This window comes from Ovis canadensis, chromosome 11, assembly GCF_042477335.2.
Source record: "Ovis canadensis isolate MfBH-ARS-UI-01 breed Bighorn chromosome 11, ARS-UI_OviCan_v2, whole genome shotgun sequence".
In the NCBI taxonomy this organism is placed as follows: Eukaryota; Metazoa; Chordata; class Mammalia; order Artiodactyla; family Bovidae; genus Ovis; species Ovis canadensis.
Window position 1 is genome coordinate 26,262,412 of NC_091255.1, and position 26,933 is coordinate 26,289,344.

General features: G+C 53.0%; 1 protein-coding gene across 3 annotated transcripts in view; it reads right to left on the bottom strand.

The window, feature by feature from the left end:
• RHBDL3 (rhomboid like 3) overlaps positions 1–26,933 on the bottom strand; it is a 54,969-nt gene that overhangs the window by 18,046 nt on the left and 9,990 nt on the right. For all 3 annotated transcript variants that reach the window (XR_011246982.1, XM_069542675.1, XM_069542674.1), the window contains 4 exons: positions 16,160–16,318; positions 11,706–11,930; positions 7,799–7,947; positions 5,908–6,020 (listed from right to left, as the gene is read on the bottom strand). Coding sequence is in view for 2 of the 3 variants with exons in the window: in XM_069542675.1 (XP_069398776.1) it covers positions 5,908–6,020; positions 7,799–7,947; positions 11,706–11,930; positions 16,160–16,318 (646 nt within the window). In the remaining variant the exon portion in view is untranslated. The remainder of the gene's footprint in view (positions 1–5,907; positions 6,021–7,798; positions 7,948–11,705; positions 11,931–16,159; positions 16,319–26,933) is intronic.

Here is a 26,933-nt window from a genome sequence, read left to right on the forward strand (position 1 = left end):
GACCCAAAGGGCCATTTGGTTCAAACTTCTTTTACAACTGGGAAGCAAAGTCTCAAGGAGGGAAATGACTTGTCCACAGTAGAGCTCCAACCCAGATTATCTGCCTGGCGATCTGGCCTCACCGGGTGCTATCTCAGGGTTCTGAGCAATGACAAGAAAATGGTAGCAGTAGTTTTGCAGAAACTGCCACCCTTATGGGGCGCTATGTGTCAGACACCTGCCAAACATTTTGTGTGACCCTCCAGCCCACTCGCTGAGGCAGGCGCTAACAGCCACGTTGCAGAGACGAGGAAGCTGAGGCCTCAGTCACCTGGTGGGAATGGCTGGAGCCAGGACATGAGTCCCGGTCTGCCTCTTGGCCTCTCCAGCAGCCACTCCCTGAACTGTCAACCTCCACCCTCCACCCTCACTCTTTCTCAGTAGCACCCAGAAACCTGCCGTGCATCATCTCCAGCCGAGTGAAACAGACCAACAGGATCTCTAGAGCTGGGCATCTCTGGAGGAAAAATGTCCTTGAGAAGCTCCGGGGAAGAGAGAAGGATGATGTCATACCCCCTGGGGGAAAGGAATGGTACAGACTCTTGGTCTGGAGGATGAGAAACTTTGGTCCTGGGAGGGAAGCTGGGCCGAGAGGAGATGAGCAATGCATTGTTCTGGTCTCATTTAAGTGTGATCAATGCCTTGGCTTCCAGGGAAGGACACAGGAGACTAAAAATAACTGGGAGTTAGAACCCAGGGCTCAGAGGATGAGAGGTGGCTGGCGGGGTGAGTGTGCAGAAATCACCACTGGAAAATGCCCGCAGGCTCCTGAGCCAATTAGTCGCTGCCTGGGTGGAGAGAGGAGGGCGAGGCAGAAGGCCAAGTTCTGCAGGCCCTATGGGGGTGGAGGGTCAGCTCCTAAGGAAGAGGCTGGGGCCTGCCTGGGAACCAGGGTACCTGACACCCTGGGCCTGGAGAGGTAGCAGCAATGTCATCTGCCTTCTCCCCCCATCGCTTGCCGCCCCCACTCGATGGCTCTCAAGGCTTGGAGCTCAGTGCGGTCCTACCAGGAAGAGATTCCCCACAACAGGTTCTTCGTCTCCAGGGGGATGTCATCTCTCATGGAAAACACAAACTGTCATGAACTAAGAACACCCGAGTCCTTCTCCCCTCCCAGAGCAACTATAAATCTTTCCTCTCCCCTTTCATGCTTCCCCTTCGGCTTTAATTAGGTATTGATCTATTGTCAGATAACTTTTTTTTTTTAACTGCTGAGCCATGGGGTCAACCCTATATAACAGGAGGGGGGAAAAAAAAATCCCAGGGTGGCCTGCAGGCAGGCAGAGATCTGCATGACAAAGGATTCCCACGCTCCCGGCTGGGGCTGGTGGAGGAGGCTGCATTGCAGGGCTGGGCAGGGCTGTCGGCCCAAGGGGCTCCAAGGTGCTCCTCGTTAATTACCGCTGGACAGAGGAAGCTCCCAGGCTGGCCTCTTTCCTCCGTGTGAGTCTCTGCAGATGGGCCCAGCTTCTGCTCCTTCGGCTTCCCCAGTGGGATCCACCAGAGCAGGGAGGCGGCAAGGTCCAGCCTCCATGCCCTGACCTTTCCCTCACCCTATCCAGGGACGGGAGTCCTGACCCCAGGCAGGGCCAAAGGTCAGTCTGGATGGTGGCAGGATGGTCGATTGGGGACGGGACTGGCTACTTGTGTGACCCTGGACACAGCCCCTGAATTCTCTGGGCTTCAGTTTCATGTCTGTGAAATGAGGAGGTTAGTTCTAAGTCTGCCCAATGTTAAAGCAGTAAGACTCTCTTTTCAAAGAAACCTGACCCACACCCCTATCCCACAGAGCAGAGGGCAGACAGCTGCTCAGGCTGAATGGGGGTGAGACATGGGGAGTAAAGTTTGCCATTCACTGGAGGGGACCTCCAGCGTTCCTTCCAGATCAGAAATAGAATAATCCAAGGCTTGGCCTAAGATCCAGGGTCTGGGGTTTGAATACTGATAAAAGAATCTAGAAGGTAATGATCTAGACCCACTTGCCCTCCATTTGTGGCAGAGAGACTTTCCTTAAATGACTGCAAATTAGTCCTGGACTATGGGCTTCCCTGGTGGCTCGGGTGGTAAAGAATCTGCCTACAATGCAGGAGGCCTGGGTTCGATCCCTGGGTCAGGAAGATCCCTTGGAGAAGGGAATAGCTACCCACTCCAGTATTCCTGCCTGGAGAGAATCCCATGGTCAGAGAAGTCTGGTGGGAGAGAATTCAATGGACAGAGGAGTCTGGTCGGCTACAGTCCATGGGGTCACAAAGAGTCACAATGGACTGCGTGACTAACACTTTCATTTTCAGAGGGACTGGGAAAAGTCAAGTAGAAATGTGGGCTGGTATGCTTATCAGCAGAGTAAAGCCATTCTGGGGTAGGAAGCCAGGGCCAGGGAGGATTCCTGACAAACCTAAGGGATGACAGTTCAATAAATGTCCAGTGTGAACCCACGGAGGTCAGGGAGGCAGAAGACAGAGAAGCAAGCCACACCTCTGTCCAGCAGCAAACCAAAGGACCAGTGCTAGTCAGGGCTATGAATTTCCACCCCCCAAAACCCTGGGTCCATGCCAGCACAGTGATGAACTGGTGACTTTGCCATAACGCACAGCTGTGATAATTTTAGCCCGGAAAATTTAAAGCAGGTGTCCTCCAGCACCTCCCTTAGTTGCTGCTGCTGCAGCTAAGTCGCTTCAGTCGTGTCCGACTCTGTGAGACCCCACAGACGGCAGCCCACCAGGCTCCTCCATCCCTGGGATTCTCCAGGCAAGAACACTGGAGTGGCTTGCCATTTCCTTCTCCAATGCACGAAAGTGAAAAGTAAAAGTGAAGCCGTTCAGTCGTGTCCGACTCTTAGCGACCCCATGGACTGTAGCCTACCAGGCTCCTCCGCCCATGGGATTTTCCAGGCAAGAGTCCTGGAGTGGGTTGCCATTGCCTTCTCCGCCCTTGGGTGCTAAAGAAAAGCAAATCCAAATAAAAATGGCCAGAACACCTACCTTTAAGCAGTAGAACTTTATTTATGCAGGTACTCTTTCGTTTAGTGCTTGCCATGTGCCAAACCCTGTGCTAGGCCCGAGGGGTGCAGCCATGGCTTCTGATCTACAGAATTTATGATCAAAGTTGGGCAAAACAGAGAAAAGATCGGGCTATTTTAATTCGAACCACATGGCTTGCAGGATCTAAGTTCTCTGAGCAGGGATTCAACCCATGTCCCCTGCAGTGGAAGCTGAGTCCTAACCACTGAATTGCCAAGGAAGTCCCAAGACTGGATGTTAAAGTATTTAAATTCAGCCCTATAATCATTATCGGAAGTGAGATACATCTTGGCTTCAAGCATTGGCTAGAGGCACAGGTTTGGGGACGTTTCTACTCCAGTTCTAGGATTTCTTGGCTGAGCAAATAGGGTGATTCCACTTCTTTGAGCTGCCTATAAAATGGGGGTGTCAGTAGCCACTTCAGAGGAATGTGATGAGGAGATAACACATGTGAACCCTTTATCACATGCCTGGACCATCAGACATGCTGAGCAGAGATTAGTTATAATTGTTACAAAATGCGATGGCCTTGGATTTGGAATATTATCATTGGGCAGGAATTAAAGAGCAGGGCTTAATATCTATGAAGACCGCCCCGCCTTAGAGGACTTCCCTGGTGGTCCAGTGGTTGAGACTTCGGCTTCCAATGCAGGGGGTGTGAGTTCGATCCCTGGTCTGGGAGCTAAGATCCCATATGCCTCACGGTCAAAAAAACAAAACCCAAAACAGAAGCAATACTGTAACAAATTCAATGAAGACTTTAAAAATGGTCCACATCAAAAAATCTTTAAAATGAAAACAATGACCTCCCTTGGTCTCCAATACATTCCATGCATGAAGGATAAGTCTTGCCTCTGGCTAAGGTCATGTTAGAGCATAGCCTTTGGGGTCAGACAGCCTGATCGGAGCCCAGCTCCACCACTTATGACTGTGTTTTCTTAGGCAAGTCACTTTCCTTCTCCAAGCCTGGGCTTCTTTATCTGTAACAGGTGAAGGGTAATAGTACCTACCTCAGGGGTTTGTTGCAGGGATTAAATACAGCCTGCACAGGACAGGCACTTGCCTATCTGGTCAGAGCCCGCCTGTCTGAACCGGCACCTCCTCTCTGAAGAGGGATGCACACACAAGGCAGGGGAGGAGGAAAGGGTGCAGGCGGATCAATCAGCTCCATCCCGGAGATCAATGGTGTGACATGTGGTGACCAGAATGCCCTCTGCTCTGAATCAATGACTCAAATAGGACAGCGCACGTCATCTGCTTTGCAGTACAGCCCCACGCCCTCAGGTTCAGCTGGCAAGCCCCCTTCTGCCTGTACACCATCCCCTTCTGCACTGGTGTCCCTTGGAAGTAACCCTGCACTGCTTCCCCGCTGGGCGTCATCTGCTTTGGACGAGACCTGAGTCATCTTGAATCTGTGTTGTCTTCTAGGTTACTCCGGCACGCCCACTTAATTGACTACTAACTGCAAGTGTTACGAGCACTTCCCTGTTCCTCGCCATTAACCATCTGGGTCTCTGAGTAGGTAGGTATGGAAAACGTGGCTCTGAATCCCCAGATGTCGACACTCAGGGGTGTGTGGGTGGCTGAGGAAGTCTGGCACACAGAGATGCTCATCAGACCTTTGTTCAAGGATGCAGAAGGGGCTGGATTCTGGGAGAGGCTGGTGTGGGCGCTGTCCATGGTGGCCAAGTTTTCAACCTCAGCCCAGGAGTGAAGAACAGCGCTGGGCCAACCTCCCAGGCTGAGGGTTTACAAAGTAGCAGACCAGCTTCTCCTGGGACGGATGGGTGGGTGGGTGGGGTGGGAGGATTCCGGAATCAGAGAGCCTTCCGTCTTTGATTCCGGAAGCCCTCCCACTCACTCCCGGGGTCCCTGCCTGCCCTCTGTTTACAAGGCCCACGCTGCCCTGCTCTCTTGATGACAGCTTTAATGCCACTCAGAAAGGATTAAGATCTTACTTAAACACACACGCAAAGCTCCCTTGGGCACCGCTGTCAAGGTGAAGAGCTGAAGCAGCAAACCTTGTAAAGAAAAAAGCCAGCAATAAAGTTGGAGACATCACCAGGGAGATCCCTCTATTCAGAAGCCCAGTTGGTGCAGACTTCTGCAGAAATCTCCGCTCTCCTCACCTCACCCCGGTCCATCGCCCCTCCACCGGGGTGGGGGACCAGGAGCTGGGACACTGTCCTCAAGGCCACAGTGATTCCACGCATCACCTGCCACATGGGCTGAGTCAGCCAGGGCCCAGACTCCTCCAGCTGGCACAAGTGCTCACGACCTCTTGGGCCAGACTCTCTCCTGCTTGCAGTGGGTCAATCAAGGGCCAGCCCAGGCAGGGGCAAGACTGCCCTTTGGGTACAGGTGGGCCCCCCCCACCCCTGGGATCTCACCACCCTTGCTTTATTTCATTCTTCACCTCGCCCCGCCCTCCTCACATCCAGCATGCATAGCTCATTTTTTGTTGTTCAGCCGCTAAGTCGTGTCCGACTCTCTGCCCCAGATCTCATTAGTTCCCTCTTAAAGCTTAACGGGCGCCGAGAGAAGGTACGGAATTCCCCGAGTTCACACAGCTACAACACGGTAGTGAAAGGCTGAAACCTCGGCCAGTCTGCCGGCTCCAAATCACATTTCCTCCACCCGCTTCGCCATCACGCGCCTCCCTCTCTGGGTGGCATCTCCGTCTGGTCTCCCTAGGGAGGTGGCGAGAGGTACCCAGAGGAGAACCCTAGCAGTCGGGAGCCTGGGTGATGAGCGTCCGCTGGAAGCCTGGGGCCTGCCTGATGGCACAGGGTCTCATCAGCCACCCTGGGGAGGTTCACCCCTATAGAGTCTGGGTCCACCTGCCTACCTGCCACAACACCGGCCACATAGACAAGCCCAATGCGGGTTGCTCCATGCACCATCTCCAGAGGTACCCCCACCAGGAGCTGGAGCACCACGTTGAGTCCCAGGTGTTCTATCCTGTACAGAGAGACCACAGTCATTCACTCAGCATGTCAAGAGGCTGGGGATCCAGCAGTGAACAAGATTCTATGGCTGGGAGCTCCCTGGTGGCCTAGTAGCTAAGAATCCACCTGTCAATGCAGGGGAAATGGGTTTGATCCCTGGTCTGGGAAGATCCCCACATGCTACCAGGCAGCTAAGCCCATGTGTCATAACTACTGAAGCCTGTGCTCCTGAAGTCCACACTCCATCACAAGAGAAGCCACTGTAATGAGAAGTCCTCATGCAGCAATGAAGACCCAGGGCAGCAATACATAAATACTTCAAAAAAATAACTTAGTAAGTCAAAGTTATTCCGCCAGTTTCTGTTGTGTCCACATCTTGGCTCATGAGGCTACCTAAGCAGGAAGGGCCTCCCCAACTCTCCTCCTCAGCCCTGAAGTCGAAGCCGGGACATAGCAGGCCAGGCTGCCATCCCCTCAGGCTCAGAATAGGGACATTCATCAGTGACCATCAGAGAAGTCTCTTCACCCCAAAGTAGCCTCCCCAGCAGGTGCAGCCAGCTGGGGGAGGCGCTGTGGCCCCTTTAGAAGCTCAGCAGGAGCAGAGGTTCACAGAGGAGCTTCCTCGTGGCCACTGTGCGTCATTCTCCCAAGGAAAGAACCACGAGGGCCCGGGTGATGTTCTTCCCACTGGCATCCCCACTGCCTGAGGGACAGGCACCCTCAGGGCTTTTCCACGCTTTCCCTCCACTTCTCTAGCGTCTGCAGAAGACACTGCAGAGGCCTGGGGTCCGGGGACTCTGTCCAACTCCACGCTTCCACTATGTAAAAACTGTCTCCAGCCAAGACCGTGCATTCAAGAGACCTGGACCTGGGTGGTCACCTGGCCAGCTAGGAGGTCCTTATCATGGGGTAAGATGCACCCATGAGAACTGGTGGCACTCCAGGTCCCAAAAGAGGTCACATGGCTCTGTAAATGGAAACTGTAATATTTCCAGAGTTCCTCAAGAAGCCTCATGTCACCATACACGTAGACTGCCTTTCAACAAATCACTTACAGGGGCACTCACACATAGTTTATGGACAATGAACCTGGTGGTTGGCCACATTTCCCTCTTTGCTTTGGCCACCAGGAAGCTCAGAATAAATCTGTAACCTACTTACAGCAAATATATAGAATCACATGCTATGTATGTGTGTGCTGATCTCACTTTGCTTTCCCTTTCCCATATACTTTTTTTTAACTGTACTATATATATATATATAATTTTATTTACTTTTGGCTGCACTGGTCCTCATTGCTTTGCACAGGCTTTCTGTTTTCAGCAAGCGGGAGCTACTCTTCATTGAGGTGTGCAGGCTTCTCATTGCACTAGCTTCTCTTATGGCAAAACATAGGCTCTAGGCACTTGGGCTTCAGCAGTTGTGGTGCTCGGGCTTAGCTGCTCCAAGGCATGTGGAATCTTCCCCACCAGAGACCAAATTCCCTGCACTGGCAGGTGGATTCATACCCACTGCGCCTCTAGGGAAGCCCCCTAAACCATACAGTTTTAATGGCATGTTCACAGATATGCACAAACATTACCACCACCAACTCTAACACATTTTCATCGCCCATGCACTCCTAACAATTTACACATACAGTTTGGTATTAGATAAGTTTTAAGAAGCCATCTCAAATCCTGTGTCCAGGTAGACAAAAATAAACTAAAAAAATAAATTTCAATCCAGGCTCTCTGGACCAGTTATTTTTCTGCAAGAATTCTTGATAGAGTGAAAGAACGCCATACTCACCCCGCATGCATGAATATGTATGTCAGGTAACGCCAAGCCTGTGCTCGGAGCTGTGGATGGTAAACCAGGGAGTTCTTCAGGTATCGTGGGTGGGTTACCTGCAGTACAAATTGGCCCAGCGACACCCCATTATAAAGGAAAAAGGCAACCTGGAGGAGAGCAGAGAGTACAGAGAGGCTGTTACTAGGCAGGAAACTGTCCGGAAACCCTCCTGAGCTTATTATCATGTGGAATCCCTAGGGAAGTTGCCATCTGTCCTTCTCACACCCCTATGACCAGCACCCAGGCTAGCTCTCCACCACCTCTCACTCCATTTCTGTTCATTTTGTGTTCAGTGTTCACAAAATGGTCTCAAGGGTCTCTGCCCACACTTCCTCGGTGCTAAGCAGAAAGGGTTCGGAGGATTTTAAACTTTAATTCCAGTAATAATTCACATACCCACTTGGGGGCTGAGGCAATGCCATGTAAGTTGATTAAAAAAAAAAAAAAAACTGTGGCAAAAGCCATGTAACATAAAATTTACCATCTTAACCATTTTAAGTGTAGAGTTCAGGGGCGTTAAATACATTCATAATGGGCAACCATGACCACTATCCATTCACAGGATTCTTTTCATCTTGTAAAAGTGATGAAATAAACTCTATATCCATGAAACATTAATTTCCATTCCCTGCCCCGCAGCCCCTGGCAACCACCATTCCGCTTTCTGTCTCTATGAACACGACTACTCCAGGGACTGTGTGGAAGTGGAATCACACAGCATTTGTCTTTTGTGCCTGGTTTATTTCACTCAGCATAATGTCATCAGGGTACATCCATGTTGTAACATATGTCAAAATCTCCTTCCCAATATTTCACTGCATGTAGCTATCAAATTTTGTTTATCCATTCAACTGTCGATGGATGCTTGGGTTGCGCTCACCTTTTAGCTACTGTGAACAATGCTGCTATGAACATGGGTATATAGATATCTGAGTCCCTGCTTCCAGTTCTCTTGGGTATACACTCAGAAGCGGAGCTGCACGATCGTATGATAATTCGGATTTCATTTTCTGAGGAACTCCCATCCTGTTTCCCACCATGGCTATAGCACGTTACATTGCCACCAACAGTACACAAGGGTCTCAATTTCTCTGAATTCTCATCAACACCTCACATAAGTTAATTTGTGAAGATGACTGAAGCATACTTGTTTAAGCCAGAAAAGAGTGTTTATTTTAACTATTTCTCCCTGGAACTCTTTCTACAATGCATAATTCACGTCCCTAGGTTCTTAATTTTAAGGATGCCTCAGGGGTTGATCTGGGCTGTAGGAGCAATGTCTTCTCCAGCAACTGAGGGGGGTTTCGCTCCTGTACTAAATGATCCCAAATTCTTGTGTTTTTTTGTGACTCAGGTTTGCTTGTACATTTTCTTTTGTCCTCTCTTGCCATGCCTGGGGTGTCAGCAAGTTGTTAACCAGTTACCACAACCAGGTTCTTACTTCCTCTTGGTGGCAGGGAGAAGGCCCCCTTCCAGTAGCTTCCCATTATGTTCGCTGTTATGGAATCAGAAAGTTAGGTTACTGGAACTGGATAGAAAACAAAAGGCTTGGGTTTTGGTATAAGGACTCTGAAAACAGTTATTTCATCATTTTCCAGTTTCTTCTAGATTGGCAGTTCGAGTTTACACAGCTGAGGTTTCGGAAAGTTGGAAACCAATCTGGACAAAAGATCCGGCTCCTCTGGATGACCTTGGGCAAATTACTTTAATTCACTGGTCGTCCATTTCTCTGGGGCGTCCCAAGTGGCACAGCAGTAAAGGATCCCCCTGTAATGCAGGAGATGTGGGTTTGACCCCTGGGTTTGGAAGACCCCTGAAGTAGGAAATGGCAACCTACTCCAGTATTCTTGCCTGGAAAATTCCATGGATAGAGGAGGCTGGCAGGCTACAGTCCATGGGGTTGCAAAGAGTCAGACTGAGCACACGTGTGGTTTTCCCATTTGGAAACAGGAATACTCATGTCTACATTTCCATGGTGATTGTGAGGCTTAAAAATGATAAACTGTAAGATGTTTTTTTTAAAGGTGGGCTTCCCACCAGGGGCTTCCCTGGTGGTCCAGTGGTTAAGAATCCACCATGCAGTGGAGGGGACCTGGTTCTACCCCTGGTTGGGGAATTAAGATCCCACACGCTGTGGGCATCTAAGCCTGTGCACTGCAACTGAGACCCGATCGATCTCTCCCTGTACTCAGTCATGCCCAACTCTTTGCAATCCCATGGACTGTAGCCTGCCAGGCTCCTCTGTCCATGGGATTCAGCATGGATTCCCCAAGCTAGAATGGGATTCTCCAAGCTAGAGTACTACTGTGGGTTGCCATTTCCTACTCCAGGGGAGCTTTCTGTTCAGGGATCGAACCCACGTCTCATGTTGCCTGCATAGGCAGGCAGGTTCTTTACTACTAGGGCCACCTGGGAAGCCCGAAGACCAGATGTGACCAAAATTAATACTTTTTTTTTTAAAGATAAAGTACACGAAGAGCCAGCCCTGTGAGCAGCATCAGCTGAGGGAAGGCAGATGTAATTAGCTTGGGGTTAAGCCCTTCTGGGCTGAGCCTGGGAATGGCTCAGGGCTCCCAGCAGCTGGACTCCCTGGGAGGTGAATCTGTTCACCTAACACCATGCGTGCGGGTGGCCTGGCAGCAAGCACAGCTTGCAAGCCAACTCGTTATTATTGGTCCTCAAATAGAAGTTAATAAATAGACCAACACAGTAAGCGCTTGGAGAACAAGTCCAAGAATATCTTGGAAAAATCGCAACTTCAACATGTACTTGGAGGAAGCCAGAGCAACAAACCGAGGAGCTCTGGTCTGCAGTCCAGATATTCTGATTTAAGAGAGGAAGAAGCAGGACGCCATGAGGCTTAATGATCCTGCAGTTTGATTCGGCAGGAATTTTACAAGAACGTACGCAGGAGCAGTAATTAGGCCCCTAGCTCTGGAAGAGAAACGGTGGAAATTATAAAATGCCAAAAGGAAGCCAAGCGTCAGTTTGAGAGCTGGCGCTGGGCGGGGGGGCCTGCAAGTTCTGGGGCTGAAGAGCCGGAAGAATTCAGAGTCCCTCATACAGGAGTGCTGATTCAGAAAGTGGTACTTTGGATCGTGTTGCATAAGATGAGACTTTTAGAATTACAATAGGTAAGGATGATTCCCTAAGGGGAGAATGTTCCTGCAAAATATGTGAAGCCCACATTTACCTGTTCATAAACACTCCTTCCCATACGTATTGATGTAATGCTTTTGTGCTCAGAAAGCACCACCAGCAATTCTCTGGCTCTAAACATAGGAGTAGCGTGGGAGCAGGCGGGCAAGTCTGGTTATCCCCACTTTCCAGGTGGAAGATGGAGTCCAGGGGGAACAAACGACCCATCCACGAGGCTCACTCCACTCACGCTGGGAGGAACTAACAGAAGTTGCTTTAATGAGTTCGCCTGGTGAAATGCCCCCAAAGACCTTCTGACACTCTTCTTGTTGCTATTGATTTGGGCAGGGAGGGGAGGGTCATACAAGGGTTTTGCTGCAGTGCATATGACTTCAAGTCATGATCTTGGTAATACCTCTGTGGCCAAGGGGTTATAACAACACCTGCATGCCCTGTACCAGGGCCTGACCTGCCGTGACAACTGCCATTTGATCTTCAACCATCACCTTTCAGTGGTGAAGGTGCTGCCCTTCCCCTTGTGATCTCAGATACCCTCCTGGAACTTCCCTAGTGGTTCTAATTGCTAGGATTCTATGCTTCCACTGCAGGGGGTATGGGTTCGATCCCTGATTGGGGAACTAAGATCCCACATGTCACATGGTGCAGGGAAAAAAAAAATTATATCCTTTTGACCCTCCAGCAGCCCCTTCGCCACCCCCGTCCTTGCCTCTAGCAGTGTGACCGTGATCATGAACCAGGGCGGGGGGCAGCAGGTATAACTGTCGTAGTACCACTTCCGGTCAATTTCCCGGGGCAGGGTCTCGTAGGCCACGTGACGGATGAGTCGCTGGGAAAGGTTCAGCCCCTTCTCCTCCAGCAGGGCCTTGCTGCAGAGCCTGCGGTTCCCCTGCAGGATGGCCTGGCGAAAACTGTTGGACCGCTTGTTGCTCATCTACATGGGAACAGGGTGGGGGAGGGGGTCAGAACCGGGGTCTCAGGGGAGCCCCATCCCATTTCCCAGCCAGCCAGTTCCTTAGACCGCCCAGGCCTGTGGCCACCTTCCTCTTTCTTCTGTAATAGTTTGCAAGGGGTTAAATGTAAGTTAACAAGCAATATTCACCAGGCTCTTCGGTGTCAGGGGCTGTTCTAAGCACATCACAGCTCAGCTCATTTGATGCAACTAGTCTACCTGCTAGATAAAGACCATGAATATCCCCATCCCACCAGATGAGGAGCCCAAAGCATAGACTTCTAAGAATCCATCAAGTCCAAACCCAGTGAGGCTCCAGAGCCTGGATTCATATCCATGATATCTCCTCCCACACACCAGCCTGTCATCCCTCACAATTTCCTCAGCAACTATTAAGCATCAGGTGTTGCCAGACACAGGAATACAGAGGTGTCGAAGGCTGATAAGTGAAAGTGAAGAAAGTGTGAAGGTGTTAGTCGCTCAGCTGTGTCCAACTTTTTGGGACTGCGTGAACTAGAGCCCACGAGGCTCCTCTGTCCATGAAATTCTCCAGGCAAGAATACTGGAGTGGGTAGCCATTCCCTTCTCCAGGGGATCTTCACAACCAGGGATGGAACCCAGATCTCCTGCATTGCAGGCAGATTCTTTACTGTCTGAGCCACGTAAGTAACCAGCAATCATGGTTCACAGTGAAGCCCGCTGTGGGAGCACACAGGAGGGAGGCCCAACCTGGTCCCAAGGCGGTCATGGAGGACTTCCTGGAGGAGGTGGCATGAGTAAGAACTACAGGACAAGTAGGAGTCAGCATCCCCGGCCCCTGGAACCAGAACCCAAAGCTGTGCTTGTGGAAGGTCATCAGTCCTGAAGGACCCCAAGGGAACTGTGATACTCGAGGAGCCCCAGGATGGGCCCCTGCCCCACAGAGCCCTGGCAACCTGACTCCCACAGGCAGACCTGATGATTTTCAGCCTCCAGAGGCCTCCACTACCTCCCACACACTCTCCCCGACCACACGCTAGACCCTCAATACAGGGAAATATTCTAGAGACACAGTTCTCCCAACCAGAGTCCACGGTGCTGTCCAGGGCCTGCCCCACGGTCACTGGGTAGGGATTATCTATGTATTTCTGGGGCTGTGGGCCGAGCAGTGGACATCAGGCTAAACCTGAAGGCAGGAGTTCAGACAGGGCTGCAGAGGGGAGCCAGCCAGACAAAGGCATAGGAGTTTGAAGCCCTGTTGGGGGCAGGGAGCTGGGGAGGATCTGGGTTCAGACCAGGCCAAGACGAATGAGCCTCCATCAGCAGTGCCCGTCCCCTCTCCTGGGTTCTGCACACACCTGCAAAATCTGGCTGAAGCCTCCCCCCTCTCGCAGGCCTTCCCGGATGAACCCCTTCCAACGATTCCCTATTCCCATCCCCTCCAGGCCTGCAAAGCTTGGGCCTGGCTCTCAGTAGCTTGGCAGCTCTATAAATTTAGGCAGGGCCTAGGGCTCTGCGTTTGCTGCATGCCCAAGACAAGACCATGTGACCAAATTAGTTTGCAGCCATCCTCTCCCCCATCTCCAGGTGTGCACATGTACTCACAACACAGCTGCAAGACTCATGGAGGGGAAGCACTCAGCATGAGTACGGGAGAAGCACTGAGTGCACACTCACACTCACCACTGACCTTTGCCCTGATGTGCCTAGAACTGTGCTGGGCACAGCAGCGGCCATGGTCTCTGGCCTCATGGAGCTTATAGGAGAGACAGAGGTGTAAACAGCAGCCAAAGATGATGTCCCCTTTGTTATCTGATGCATTGTGTTATCCCGTGATATAAAGGTGGAGATGGGAGCTTGGAGAGTGATTTTCCTTGGAAAGTAATTTTCTCAAGGACGCATAGTTAGTAAATCATGGAGTCAGGATTCAGATTCAGATCTGCCCGACTCTGGGGCCCATGCTGGCCCATATGGTGCTTTCATGCCAGTTAGATAAGGGAGCCTCTTCTTCGAGGTGGATGCACCCTTTCCAGGCCTTGCTGAACAAAGGCCAGGGCAGATTTCAGTCCTCATTCATCTCTCTGCCTGGCATCCTTATACAGTCTACAACCTGTACACCCATACATGACAGCCCTGACCACTCAGCTGTAATGCAATGTGGTCTCTGTTAGAAGAGGGGCTTGCACAAAGCACTGTGAGGGCTCAGGATAAGGTTAGTTCATTCTGCCTGGGTGGGAGTGCGAAAAGGCTCACAAAGATGCCAAGGAGTTAACCTGGTGGAAGAACATTAAGAAGCAACAAAAACTGTCAAACATTTCATCTTATTTAATTCTTGCCACCATCCTGAAGAGGCTTCCCAGGTGGCTCGGTGGTAAAGAGCGTGCCTGCCAATGCCGGAGACACAGGTTTGACCCCTGAGTCAAGAAGATCAACCAGAGAAAGAAATGGCAACCCACTCCAGTATTCTTGCCTGGGGAATCCCACGGACAGAGAAGCCTGGAGGGCTACAGTCCACAGGGTTGCAAAGAGTCGGACATGACTTAGGGACTAAACACCACCACCACCCTGAAGAAGGTATCCTTTGGCTTCATTTTACACATGGGCTCAGAGAATCTTTCCCACTGAGTGGCAAAGGCAGAGCATTAAGCAGGACCCAGGTCCGCCTGACTCCAGCCCCTGAGCTCTCTGCCCTTCCCAGAACCTCCCTTCCGGTGAGCCCCTTCTTAGTCCCGCCCTCCAGGGCAGCCTTGCTCACAGGAAGCCAGGCTCTGGCTGGCCACTCCAGCTCAGAACTTGAACAGAGAAATCTTAATGGCAACAAGCAACCTGCTGTTGCGAATTCACACAGAAGATTTCCTGAAGCCCCAGCTGGAGAGAAGCCACTCACCGGCTCTGCCATGCCCTCACTCTGCCCCGGGCTGAGCAGAGCATGCATCGAACAGGCTAGTGCTGGGGCTGTGGAGGAGCCACAAGTTCGAACCTGCGGCCTGACCTTTGCTGGTGCTGCTGGGTTCCCAGCCAGGCAACTCATCTCCATGACCCATCCCGTGAATCCCAAATGTCCCCAACTTCCCTGCTTAATTGAGCTCTGCCTCCCAGCCTGTAAAAGGTCTGTTCCCTGGGTCCAATCTGAACAGCAGATTACTTCATCCCTAAAAGCCTCACAGCTGCTCGCTGCCATCTGTTAATCTCTGGATGAAGGCAGGTCCTCAGTCAAGAGGCAATTAAAACAACACCAAAGCCCACACATTAGAAAGCGGACATGGCACGATGGCGGGTCCTGGCTCCCCCATCACTGGTGCCTCTGAATTCCAGAAGCCTGGATGTTCAAGAACTTTTCACACCAGTCATTTAGTAAATGGGTGACAAGAAGAGAGGCGACTCTTGCATTCCACCAAGAGGGAAACCGCGTGGAATCTCCCAGCCTTGTGTTCATGCCTCTAGTTCATGCAGCTTCTGCTCACATCCCATCCACCCACGGTGGGTTGCTTCCTGCTCAACCCCACTGAACCCCTTTCCAATCCTGCCACTGTAGCCCCGAAACAGCACAGCAGTAACCCCAGTGAGGAGGAAGTCCTGACTCTAAGACACCAGACCACTGGGCAGGATGCATGGGCCTCCTGTCTCCAGCCCCTCTGATCACCCAGGACCACTGCCAGCAGGTCTGAAGAGCTTCAGCCTTCACCCACATGCCCCATTGCTCCTGAAAGGCCTGGCCTGATCCTCCCAACATCCACTCCCCAGCTCTTCTCCTGACAACGACGGCTTCCCACTTCCAGCCCTTCATTTCCATGGAAGTGACTCTCCTCTGAGTCCCCAGGGTGGGCACTGATCAGTTTGAGTCAATCAGCACATCCCACTGACCCAATCTAGGCCAATGGAAGGAAGGAAATCCCAGGCCTCATGTGGGAGCTCCCATAAAAAGAGCTCCTCTGCTCTCCTTTGGGATGAGGTCTGAGGGTGTGAGGGCTGGAACAGCTGCAGCCACTTTGCTGCTGCCATAGTCAGATCTGGAATGGCCAGGGGCTCTTCTGAGTAGTGCTGATGCTGTGGAAAGCAGAACCCAGAGATAAGCAGAAATCTGGTCCGTGGTGATTTTCTTTTATCTGCTGAAGCCTGGAGTTTTTCAATGCTGAAGACCCACCAATCCAAGTAATTAGTTATCCAAAAGGGCCCTCTAAGCCATGCCCCCAAACAGGCCACTCCCAGTGGCCACTCCCCAGAGTGCTCACCAGGTTGACAAAATCCTGGTAGCATATCTGCCCGTTGGCATGGCTGTCGGCGAGAGCCAGGAGTACCTCCCTCTTGTGCGGGTCCAGCTTGGCACTGTGGCTGTCCAGGAGGCTCCGGAACTTGCCTGTACTGATGAAGCCTGTGTTCCCAGGGTCAAACTGAGGGAGAAGCACACACAGCAGCAGGGTCAGCGGGGCTCCATCCCCCCCTCTGCAGGCCCCAGATGCTCCATCACTGCTACCACCCATGGCTTTCGTCCTCAACCCTCTGCTGATACAGGACCAGAGGGTGTCTGGACTGTTCCCAAGGCCCCCAGGGGAAACATCCAAATAGGGCAGACAACCACGAACAACCCTAGAAGGCCCCGGAGACCTCTGAGATTGCCCAGTCCAACCAGCTGGCGCACAGAAAAGGGGAATGAAGGCTCAGAGAGGTGACTCTCTGCCCTGATTCTGACCCAGGACAAGTGGGAAGTGGGAATGAAAAGGCAGTGAGTGGGGGAAGAAATGTGGAGCCTGGGCTGGAGGGGCTGAGCGGCCAGGCAAGAGGACCCGGGCAGTGGGGAGCACAGCCTGCCAGCCCCTCTCCCATGCCCAGGCCTTGTGCACCCCACATCCTGCACACAGCGCTCCCCAAACACGTGCACCCCACATCCTGCACACAGTGCTCCCCAAACACGTGCACCCCACATCCTGCACACAGCGCTCCCCAAAGACCCCATGCTCTGAACGTCTGGTTGCTGCCCTTTTGCCCCTCATCTCCCCGGGAGACTCGGACTCACCCTTCCAACTCCTCAGATGCCCCGTGTCCAGCCAGCCTTCCCCCAACACACAATCTGCTTCCCTGGAACCTCCAACAGCCCTCCAGCCTCCACCCCACTACCTATTTTCAACTCCTCTCTGGACACTGGTTCCTTGCAGGTTGGCATCACAACTTATCCCCGGGGCTGAGGCTAGCATAGTTTGACACTCACTGAAGATCTGTTGGGTGAATAAGTGGATGTTTGGGTGAAAAAATGGGCAGTCATTTTCCAAGGAATGGCCCAGGGGTTCCATTAGAAAAGGGACTGGGACTTCCCTGGCAGACCAGTGGGTTAAGACGCTGTGCTTACACTGCAGGGGCTGCAGGTTCAATCCCTGGTAGGGGAACTAATATCCCACGTGCCACTCAGAGTGGCCAAAAGAGAAGGAAAGAAAAGGGGCTTATTCGTCTCCCTCAGGGAAGCCCGTGACCTTCAGGTTCCCCTTCCACTGCCCCTTCTCTTTCCCCACAGAACGCACCCAGTGTGCCCGGTCAGCACACACTAACTGGCTTTACAGACACCCAGAGCAGTTCCCGATCACAAGCTGCCTCCCCACTGAACTCACTGCACTTGGAGATACTGCTGCAGGTTGCTTCGATTTTAACAGGCAAACGGAGAAGGAAATGGGAACCCACTCCAGTGCTCTTGCCTGGAGAATCCCAGGGACAGGGGAGCCTGGTGGGCTGCCGTCTATGGGATCACACAGAGTTGGACATGACTGAAGTGACTTAGCTTAACGGGGACTTCACTGGTGGTCCAGTGGCTAAGACTGTGCTCCCAATACAGGGGGCCCCAGGTTCAATCCCTGACCAGGGAACTAGAGGCTACAGGCTGCAACTAAAGAACCCACAGAATGCAACTCAGACCCAGCAGAGCCAAATAAATAAATAAAATACATATATATATATTTTAAAGGCATTTAAAAAATGAGTAAACAAACATTTCAGACATCTGCGTGTACACAACAGGGAGCCCAGAATATCAAGCCCACTTTTCCGCCTTGCCTGGATAAAGGTCAGTGAAGACTATTTTTGGAAAGGTTGATTCTGTATGCAGCCTCTCTAAGACAACCCAAGAGATATGATTCCTTCAATCCTCCCCAGAACTCAATGAGAGGGGACATCTCAAAGGAGGCCTACTGAAAAGTCTGCACTTGTTCCCCACCCTCCACCCAAAATAACAGATTTCAGGGATGACACTTCTTTGGGTCCCACCGAGGAGTACTGCAGGAAACTCACCTCCACCCTGCTCCAGAAAGATCTCTAGGAGCAAAAACACCTACTATTTGCTGAGTGTTTTTATGGGGCTAAATACCACTCCAAGCATCTCATGTATATGACTTATTTAACCTCCTACCACAACCTTACGAGTACGTTGTATAATTATTTTCATATTGAAACAGGAGGGAAGGGGGCAGGGCACAGCCTTTAAGAGAATGACATAGCCAAACGACATGACATAAACTTAGAACTAAATGACCGCGAGATGGCCGATGAGTCGACGTCCATGTATAGACCTTGGGCCTTGGTATATACTCACTGTAACACATCAGCAAGCTAAGTGACACACCCACAGGCACCAAGACAGCTCCAAGGCTGACTATCAAAGACGGAAAAGTGGATGGTGGCCCAATTCCTGGAAATCTCCACCCCTTCCCCCAAATAGCTGGACTAATCCTCCCACGCATTAGCCTGTGAAATTAGCTAGCCCATAAAAAGTAACCCTGCCCCATTTCGATGCCACTCTCGCCTTCTGAGATGGCCCACACTCTGTGGACTGCGTTTCTCTCTAAATAAATTCACTTCTTACCCATCAGTTGGTCTCTCACTGAGTTCTTTCTGTGATGAGACATCAAGAGCCTGAGCTTCACGAAGTCCTGAAACCAGGTGTGGGATCTCAGTTAAAAGCCTGGGTGGGTTTGAGTCCAGGGACGTGGGTTCAAGTCCTGGGATGTGGGTTCGAGTCCAGGGACGTGGGTTCGAGTCCTGGGACGTGGGTTCGAGTCCTGGGACGTGGGTTCGAGTCCTGGGACGTGGGTTCGAGTCCTGGGACGTGGGTTCGAGTCCAGGGACGTGGGTTCGAGTCCTGGGACGTGGGTTCGAGTCCTGGGACGTGGGTTCGAGTCCAGGGACGTGGGTTCGAGTCCTGGGACGTGGGTTCGAGTCCTGGGACGTGGGTTCGAGTCCAGGGACGTGGGTTCGAGTCCAGGGACGTGGGTTCGAGTCCCACTCTGAGTTACATGGTTTCAGTCTCACAGGTGAAGAAGTGAAGACTCGGGAAGACGAGCGCAGAGAGGTTAAGTGACATGCCTGCGAGCCACAGAGCCGAAGACCCGGGAATTCCAGGCCCGGACGGCCCGGCGCTACCGTCACCACTGGCTGCTGCTGCTGGTCGGCCTTCAGAGCCTGCTCTGCTGCTCAGAAGCCAAATGTAAGGATCAAAGAGGTGAGCGCAAAGCCCGGAGAGGAGGGGCTCCAGCAGCCTCCAGGGTCCACTCTAAACAGATTTTTCAAGCAGGAAAGCACTCACACAGCAACAGCTCTGATCTCCTTACAGCTCAGACGGGAAATGATGCCTGTGGTGGCAAAGTGGCAATGGCAGCAGCTGGGGTGGGGGTCTCCCGCTCTGCCTGGGCCCTAACCCCTCCGGCAACAGGGACTCACCAGCCTGGCCCTGCCTGGTTCCCTGTGGCCCTCGTCTTGGGTGGGCTGATGGGGGTTGAGGGGGGGTTCCAAGTAGGGGGTGTTCAGAAGCAGCCCTGAATCCTGGAAACATTCATCCTTCCCCGCCCCTCCCCTGGTGAGCACCACACGGAGTGTCTCCTGCATCAGCCTGAGGTGTTGGGGGTGGTGGTGGGGGAAGGTGGGGGGAAGACATCCCTCCCCAGGGGCCCATCCAAGGCTCTCCCGAGGGATGGGGCGGAGGGGCTGGGATCAGGCAAGGGCCCCTCTCCTTCATTCCGGCTCCAGACAAAGAACCACCTGCTCCCCTGGTCTCCCTCCCCCCCACCACCCAGGGCTCCCTGCTGTCGCCCTAGTGACCGGGCCTGCCCTGCGGCTCCTGCCCCCAGCCCCCAACCCCGCCCCGCCCCGCCGGTTCTGTCCCTAGCATGTTACAGAGAAGGAGCTGGAAGCTGGCCGAGCTTCCCCTTCTCTGCCAAAACCCTACCTTTCATGCCAGGGCCAGACAGGCCAGACAATGCGAGGTCATGGCCACCCTAATAATGAGGCCTCAGGGATGAAGGAGGGTGACTGGGAGGAGGCAGAGAAAGGAAGAGGGCCAGCTGCCTGAGCCCCATGGGAACGGACACAGGACACCTTCCAACCATCACCCCCAACACCTCGGAAGAGAAGGGCAAGAGCACCAGCTGACAAAGGGCATGGATGGGGCAGGGGGAGCCGGGGAACAAAGGGAGCGAGTGAGGGGGAGACAGAAAGAAACAGAGAGGACTCATGCAGAAGGCGGAGAGAGGTGGGCACCACTGCCCGGGAGGATGCTGAGAGCTTCTAAAGGAGGCTGCAACGAACAAGGCAAAATCCCATTCTTGCCTCAGCCACGGAGCAGTTTGAGTAATTTCAGGTAATCATCTCGACCCATAATTGCCTCGGCCTCACTTATCAAGCAGAGCGAGCCTCCCTGCAGGTGTGCAGTGGGCTGAAGCAAACGCAGGGCTGGGCTCTCCAGGGCTCAGGGTCGTCCGGACTCAGTGTCCAGCTCCACTTGCCTCATTCAAAGGAAGGGAGAGCAGCCGTGTTACGGAGGCTTCGCCGACCCTCCTGGACATGACTTCCACCCTGGGCCTCCTCAAGGGCAGTGACGGGCACAGGATCATACAAGCACCGTGGTTTGGAGCTTTGGGAAAGACAAACCCTGTACATGCAGTTTCCGGGACTTCCTCGGTGGTCCAGTGGATATGACTCCTCGCAGCCAATGCAAGGGGCGGGGATCCCTGATCGGGGAACTAAGATCCCACAGAACGCACGGCCAAAGAGAGACACACCAACAAACGAATGCAATTTCACTTCCTCATCAATAATGTGCCGAATGGGGCTCCCCGGTGGCTCAGCAGAAAAGAATCTGCCTGCCAATGCAGGAGAGGCAGGTTCAAACCCGGGGTTGGGAAGATCCCCTGGAGGAGGAAATGGCAACCCACTCCAGTATTCTTGCCTCATTCAAATTCTGGGAAATCCCATGGACAGAGGAGCATGAGGGGCTACGGCCCATGGGGTCCCGAAAGAGTCAGGCATGACAGAGTGAGTGAGCACACACGCCATGTACTGAGGGCCCCGAAGCCACAGGTCCTGGGTGTTCCAAGCCCAGATTCATCCACTTTGGGTGGGGCGCTCTCAGGGTGAGGTCCAGGCTCGGTGGGTTGGAGACAGCCTGACTGGGGCTGGTCTGAGGGTGGCGGGGCTGTGAACAGGCCCCAGGCAGGGGGCCCCCTGGGAGTCAGAAGCCGGGAGCACCCTCACAGCTGCCTCCTGGATAGGCCCGGCTGTAGAGGTGGGTGAAGGGGAAGCCAAACCCACATTCGGCCTGTGTGGGAGCTGCTGGGGCAGAAAGAGAGGAAACACAGAATAAGGAGTGATCCTCCAGCAGCTCCCGCCCACCTGCCTGGGCCTTGAAAAGAGCTGCGAGACTGGGGTGGTGGGCGCTTAATCCCAGAATGCCCAGCCCCCTGGCCCCTTAATCCTTTGGGTTGCCGCTTTCTCCCCTGCCTGGGGCCCCATGCATGCTCGGCTGTATGTACATATATATCCCCGTCTCCCGCCCTGGGCCCCCTCCTGGCTTACTTACAACCTCGGCTGTGCAAAGTGTCCAACTCTTTGTGACCCCATGGGCTGTAGCCCGCCAGGCTCCTCTGTTCATGGAATTTTCCAGGCAAGAATACTGGAGTGGGTTGCCATAGGGGATCTTCCTGACCCAGGGATTGAACCTGCGTCTCCCACATTGTGGGCCGATTCTTTACCATCTCAGCCACTGTGGAAAGGACCCACCACATTTTCTCTGAGGGCTCCTCCCCTCCTCTGGGGCAAGGAGCTGGGGAAGAGTTCTGAAAAGAACCCCACCCTCAGCTGCTGTGCCATCTTGGGCAAAGCATTAGCCACACTGCCTGGATTTCTCTATCCATCATGTGGGAGGAACTCTCCCCTCTTGGAGGGAAGTAAGGGGGTCTGTCCCCAGCCCTGCACACATAAACACACCGTATGCAGATGACAGCCGGGGAAAGAGAAATTCACAATCAGCGTGGAGTGGCTGATCTTCATTTCTGCATCCTTGCTCGGTCAAAGGGCTGATGGGAAACTTGGACTCAGGATGAGGCAGCTACATGGTAGGGGCAGGGGTGGGGGGGTGGGGGTTGAGGTCTGTGCTGCACGAGGGACCTGGTGACACTAGGGAGACAGGCAGCAGGTCAGGAGATTGTTAGCTCACAGTCCAGGGGAGCTGAAAAGGAACCTCAGTGGTTTTCAAGCTGCTCTGCAGAGTTCTAGGAGTTGGGGGGACCTCTGAGGCCCAGAGAGGTGAGGAAGGGTTTGCTGAACAGCCCCCTCTGCCTCCTCAGCCAGAGAGGCCCCATCTGAGTTTGTTTGTTTCTATTATTTGCACTGTGCAGCTTGCGGGATCTTAGTTCCCCAGCCAGGGATCAAACCCATGCCCTCTGCCTCGGGAACTTGGAGTCTTAACCACTGAACCACCAGGGAAGTTCCTGAGTTGTCTTCTCTGTTGGCCTTCTGCAGACTCCTTGGTTGAACAGCAACGCAATAGTACCTGCATATGCAGTGCCTGCCAAGCACCAGGCGCTACCTCGTGGAAACCTCAGGTCACCCTATGTCCTGGTTTGTCTGCGACAGTCCTGGTTTACACCTATTGTCTCAGCATGCTTCAGAAGGAATTGGGTGAGCAGGCAACGGAGATGACAGGATGATTTATTTATTTATTACAGCTTATTAATTTGGCTGCGTCCCGTCTCCACTGTGGCACGTGGGAACCTCACTGCTGTCTGCTGGCTCTCCAGTTGCAGGGCTGCCCACCAGCTCAGTCGCCCCAAGGCCTGTGGGGTCTGAGTTCCTTGACCAGGGATCAAACCTGCATCTGCTGCATTGGCAGGTGGATTCTTAACCACTGGACCCCCAGGGAAGTCCCTCAGCATGTTTATTAACAGCACCCCTTTCACTCTCAAAACGGTCCCAGGTTGGATATAAATTATGTGGTCCCCCCATTTAAACCTTACAACAGTCCTACGAGGGAGGTGCTATTTTATCCGGGAGAAGGACGAGGCATCCAGAACAGAGCTGCCCAGGTTTGAAGAGCTGGTAACGGGGCAGGTGGCCTCACATCCAGGTGGAGGGGCCAGAGCCTACACTCTCCCAGTTTCAGATGCTGCAGCATCCTGAAGGGTTCGAGAGACCCCAATTCAGTCTTCTCATTCATTCATTCAACAAATACTTGCCGAGGATCAACTATGTGTGGGTATCATGCTTGTATTATGGACAGGGAAACAGGTGCAGGGAGCAAAAGGATCTAGTTCAAGGTCACAGAGCAAGTCAGTGGTCAAGATGGAAATAGTTCAGGGTTCCTCCAGGGGGGCTGGCTGGTGCAGCTTTGCTCTTCCTTGTTTTTCTCTGTCCTGTTCTGGCATTTGAAATATAACTGGCTCAGTGTTTCCCAGTGTGTGTTTCATGAAACACCAGGCCCAAGGTGGTGCATGTAATAAGGGTGTTGTGGTCCTATAAGTTTGGGAAATGCTTGGGACTTCCCTGGCGGTCCAATGGTTAAGACTCCATGCTTTCAAGGCGGGGGGCACAGGTTTGCTCCCTAGTCAGGGAACTAAGGGGCTTCCCAGGTGGCACTAGTGGTAAAGAACTTGCCTGCCAAGGCAGGAGATGGAAGAGACGCAGGCTGATCCCTGGATTGGGAAGATCCCTGGAGGAGAGCACTGCACCCAACTCCAGTATTCTTGCCTGGAGAATCCCATGGACAGAGGAGCTTAGCAGGCTACGGTCCATAGGGTCGTAAAGAGTTGGACACGACTGAAGCCACTTAGCACACAAACACACACACAGGGAACTAAGAGGCCATATGCCACACAAGGTGGCCAAGAAATAAAGTTAAAAAAAAAATTTATGGGAAACCCTTCTGGAAAGCATGATGCATAAAACCATATAAACAGTTCTTCAAGATCTTATAAGTGGAGAAACCTGTCTTAATTATTCAGTCCAGCATTTTCTAAACTTATTGGATCTTTAATCATAATATTTTTTCACAGCAACACTCCATGCAACACATTTTGGGGAAAATGCATGAATCCATAATAGAGTTGCTTTTCCCTTCTATGAAACCAGGCCCCTTTGTCGGTTTCCAATCACCCTTTCACCCCTATCTCATGAATGGCAGGCCCTCAAGGCAGCTGACACTGTCCGATGTCCTCCAGCAAAGTTAGAAATCTCCCCCATCCTGGTCCCAGCCAGAGGGCTGAGGAGGGTGCCAGACCCTGGGAGAGAAAGAGGAAGTGATGGGCCTAATGGGCCGCTGAGCTGAGATCTGCCTGCTCAGCACCCAGGACAGCGGCGCCACTTCCCTCCCTGCCGCAGGGCCGAGAGCCCAGCCAAGCTTCAGCAGCAGCAAGGCATCGGAAAAAGAGGAAGGAACACATCTACCGGATGGCTCATATATATGTGTGATCCAGGCTCCTCTGTCCATGGGATTCTCCAGGCAAGAATGCCAGAGACGGCTGCCATGCCCTCCTCCAGGGAATCTTCCCGACCCAGGGATGGAACACTCGCCTCTAATGTCTCTTGCGCTGGTTCTTTACCACTAGCATCACCTGGGAAGCCCCACCTAGAGAGCCATCCTGGTACAGACCTCTCAGACCCAGAAGGTTAGGACCTAGAATCTAAGGGAGGCTTCCATCTCGGGCCCCACTGTCCTGTTTACCGAGACAAAAGGATCCCTGGGAAAGGACCACACAGTGTGAGTGCTGGAGCAGGGGAGGGTGCAGACAGCCACCCCTCCCCACTCAGGGGGTTATCACAGCTCTTCTGCTGGCTGCTTGCACCATTACCCGGCTTCTGGGCTGAGCAGAATTAACGAGGCTGCCCTGGGGTTTCGGGCTCAGCAGAGTTGTCCCCACTCAGCAGCTACAGCCCACCAGGGAACTCTGGTCCATTCATGGATATTTACAACCCCATAAATTAGGTCCAGGCCTGCAGCTGCCGAGGTCAGGAGGCGAGGTTATGGGAGTAGCAGCTTTCCCTAGCACTTCTGCCTTGCAAATGAGGATGCTAATTCGCCCCGTAGAGAAAACCACCTCACACCATCCCCTCTGTCTTTTCCCAATAATTTCATGGTTTTGTTTTTTTCCTGGCTGCCCCATACAGCTTGTGGGATTTTAGTTCCCTGACTAGGGACTGAACCTGGGCCCTAGGCAGTGAAAGAGGAGTTCTAACCACGCTAACCATTCCTAATCAGGGAATTCCTCTGACCACTTTTATTCTCACATCAATCCTAGAGTATAAGTGTGGTTAGTCCCATTTAACAGATATGGAAACTGAGGCACACCAAGATGAATGATCTGCCCAGGAGCACTTCAGTGAGTAGAACAGGGTACCCCTCTGGCCTGCTTTAAAGCAGCTGAAGTTAGGAGTGGATTTATGAAGACCTCAAGTCTCCCTTGGAGAGACCAGTTTTTAAAAGCCTGGTTCCGACCTCTCCTGCCCTCCAGTCTCCCCACCTGGAGGCATGAGGGGCGCTCGGCTCCCCTGGGGTGTAGCCAGGCATCTGACGGTGAGTGAACCTTCCACAATTCTAGAATTCCCAGTTATATTATTTCTGTCTTTCCAGCTGCCAGCCCAGGGCTCCATCCCTCCCAAGGGGTTTTTCCCAGAAGCTCTAGGCCAGACTCCTGAACATCACCCCCTATTAGTCGAAGAGCTGATCCCCCGGATCTGAGGCTGGCAGGCTGATTAGGAGGCTGGAACACATTCCCTCAAGCAGAGAAGCTGGGGACATTCTGGCCTGGATCCAGGCTGAGCTGCTGGGCAGCTGGTCTATTTCCAGAAAACCATCCGGCCTTCTCTCTCAATACCTGGGCTGTGAGGGGAAGATGAGCTCCCAGACCCCCCGCCCGCCGGGGTGCAGAAACGGGGGTCAGGTGGTGTGAGGGCCACCTCTTCCCTCCAGGCCCTGCCCATCTCCACCCTGAAAGAGAGTCTCCTGGAGGACCCCGCTTCTCCCCTTCAGGAGCCCTCTCCCCTTCAGGAGCCCCCTCCCCACAGAAGGCCTTGGAGGTGCACAGGCCCCGGGGGGCAGCTGGGATTCAGGCTGGTCCCTTGGGTCCCAGAAGCAGACAGAACGCCTGTGCTGACTCATCCAGGCCCTGTCGTCACGGCTGCTGGGGGACTGAGGCCAAGTCACAGCCGTAAAGGCAGGGGGGCCGTTGGCAGGGAGAGGTGGGAGTGGGTTTGAGTGGGGAGGGGGTCTTACACGTTACCCACCCCACCCACTTCAGCCTAAACCCATTTCCTCCTGCTGTTTCTCTTGGAAACCACCAACGGGTCCCGCTGGATGCAGGGAAGAGGGAAGTGGGATGCAGACCTCTGACCAGGAGCAGGGTGGGCAGGATGCAGGGTCACCAGGCTCCCTCGCCCCCTGTGGCCCTCAGCCCCGATGCTGAAGCCACCCAGGAGCCTTGTGTACACACACAAACCCCTCTGCAGAGGGTCCTCATTTGCTTTTTGTCTTGGGCCCCGCCCCCACCCCCCAGGCCTCAGTTTCCTCCTCTGTAAAGAGGGGACTGCACCACTCACCTCCCAGGGTTACGAGAGCAAAATGAGACGACCTGTGTGCACACAGATGCTCAGCGTTTGCTCTCTCAAAGGAATACTTTCCAACTCAAACCTGTGCTGTCCTTTTAAAAAAGGTGATGGGAGACTTCCCCGGTGGTCCAGGGGTTAAGATCACGCTTCCACTGC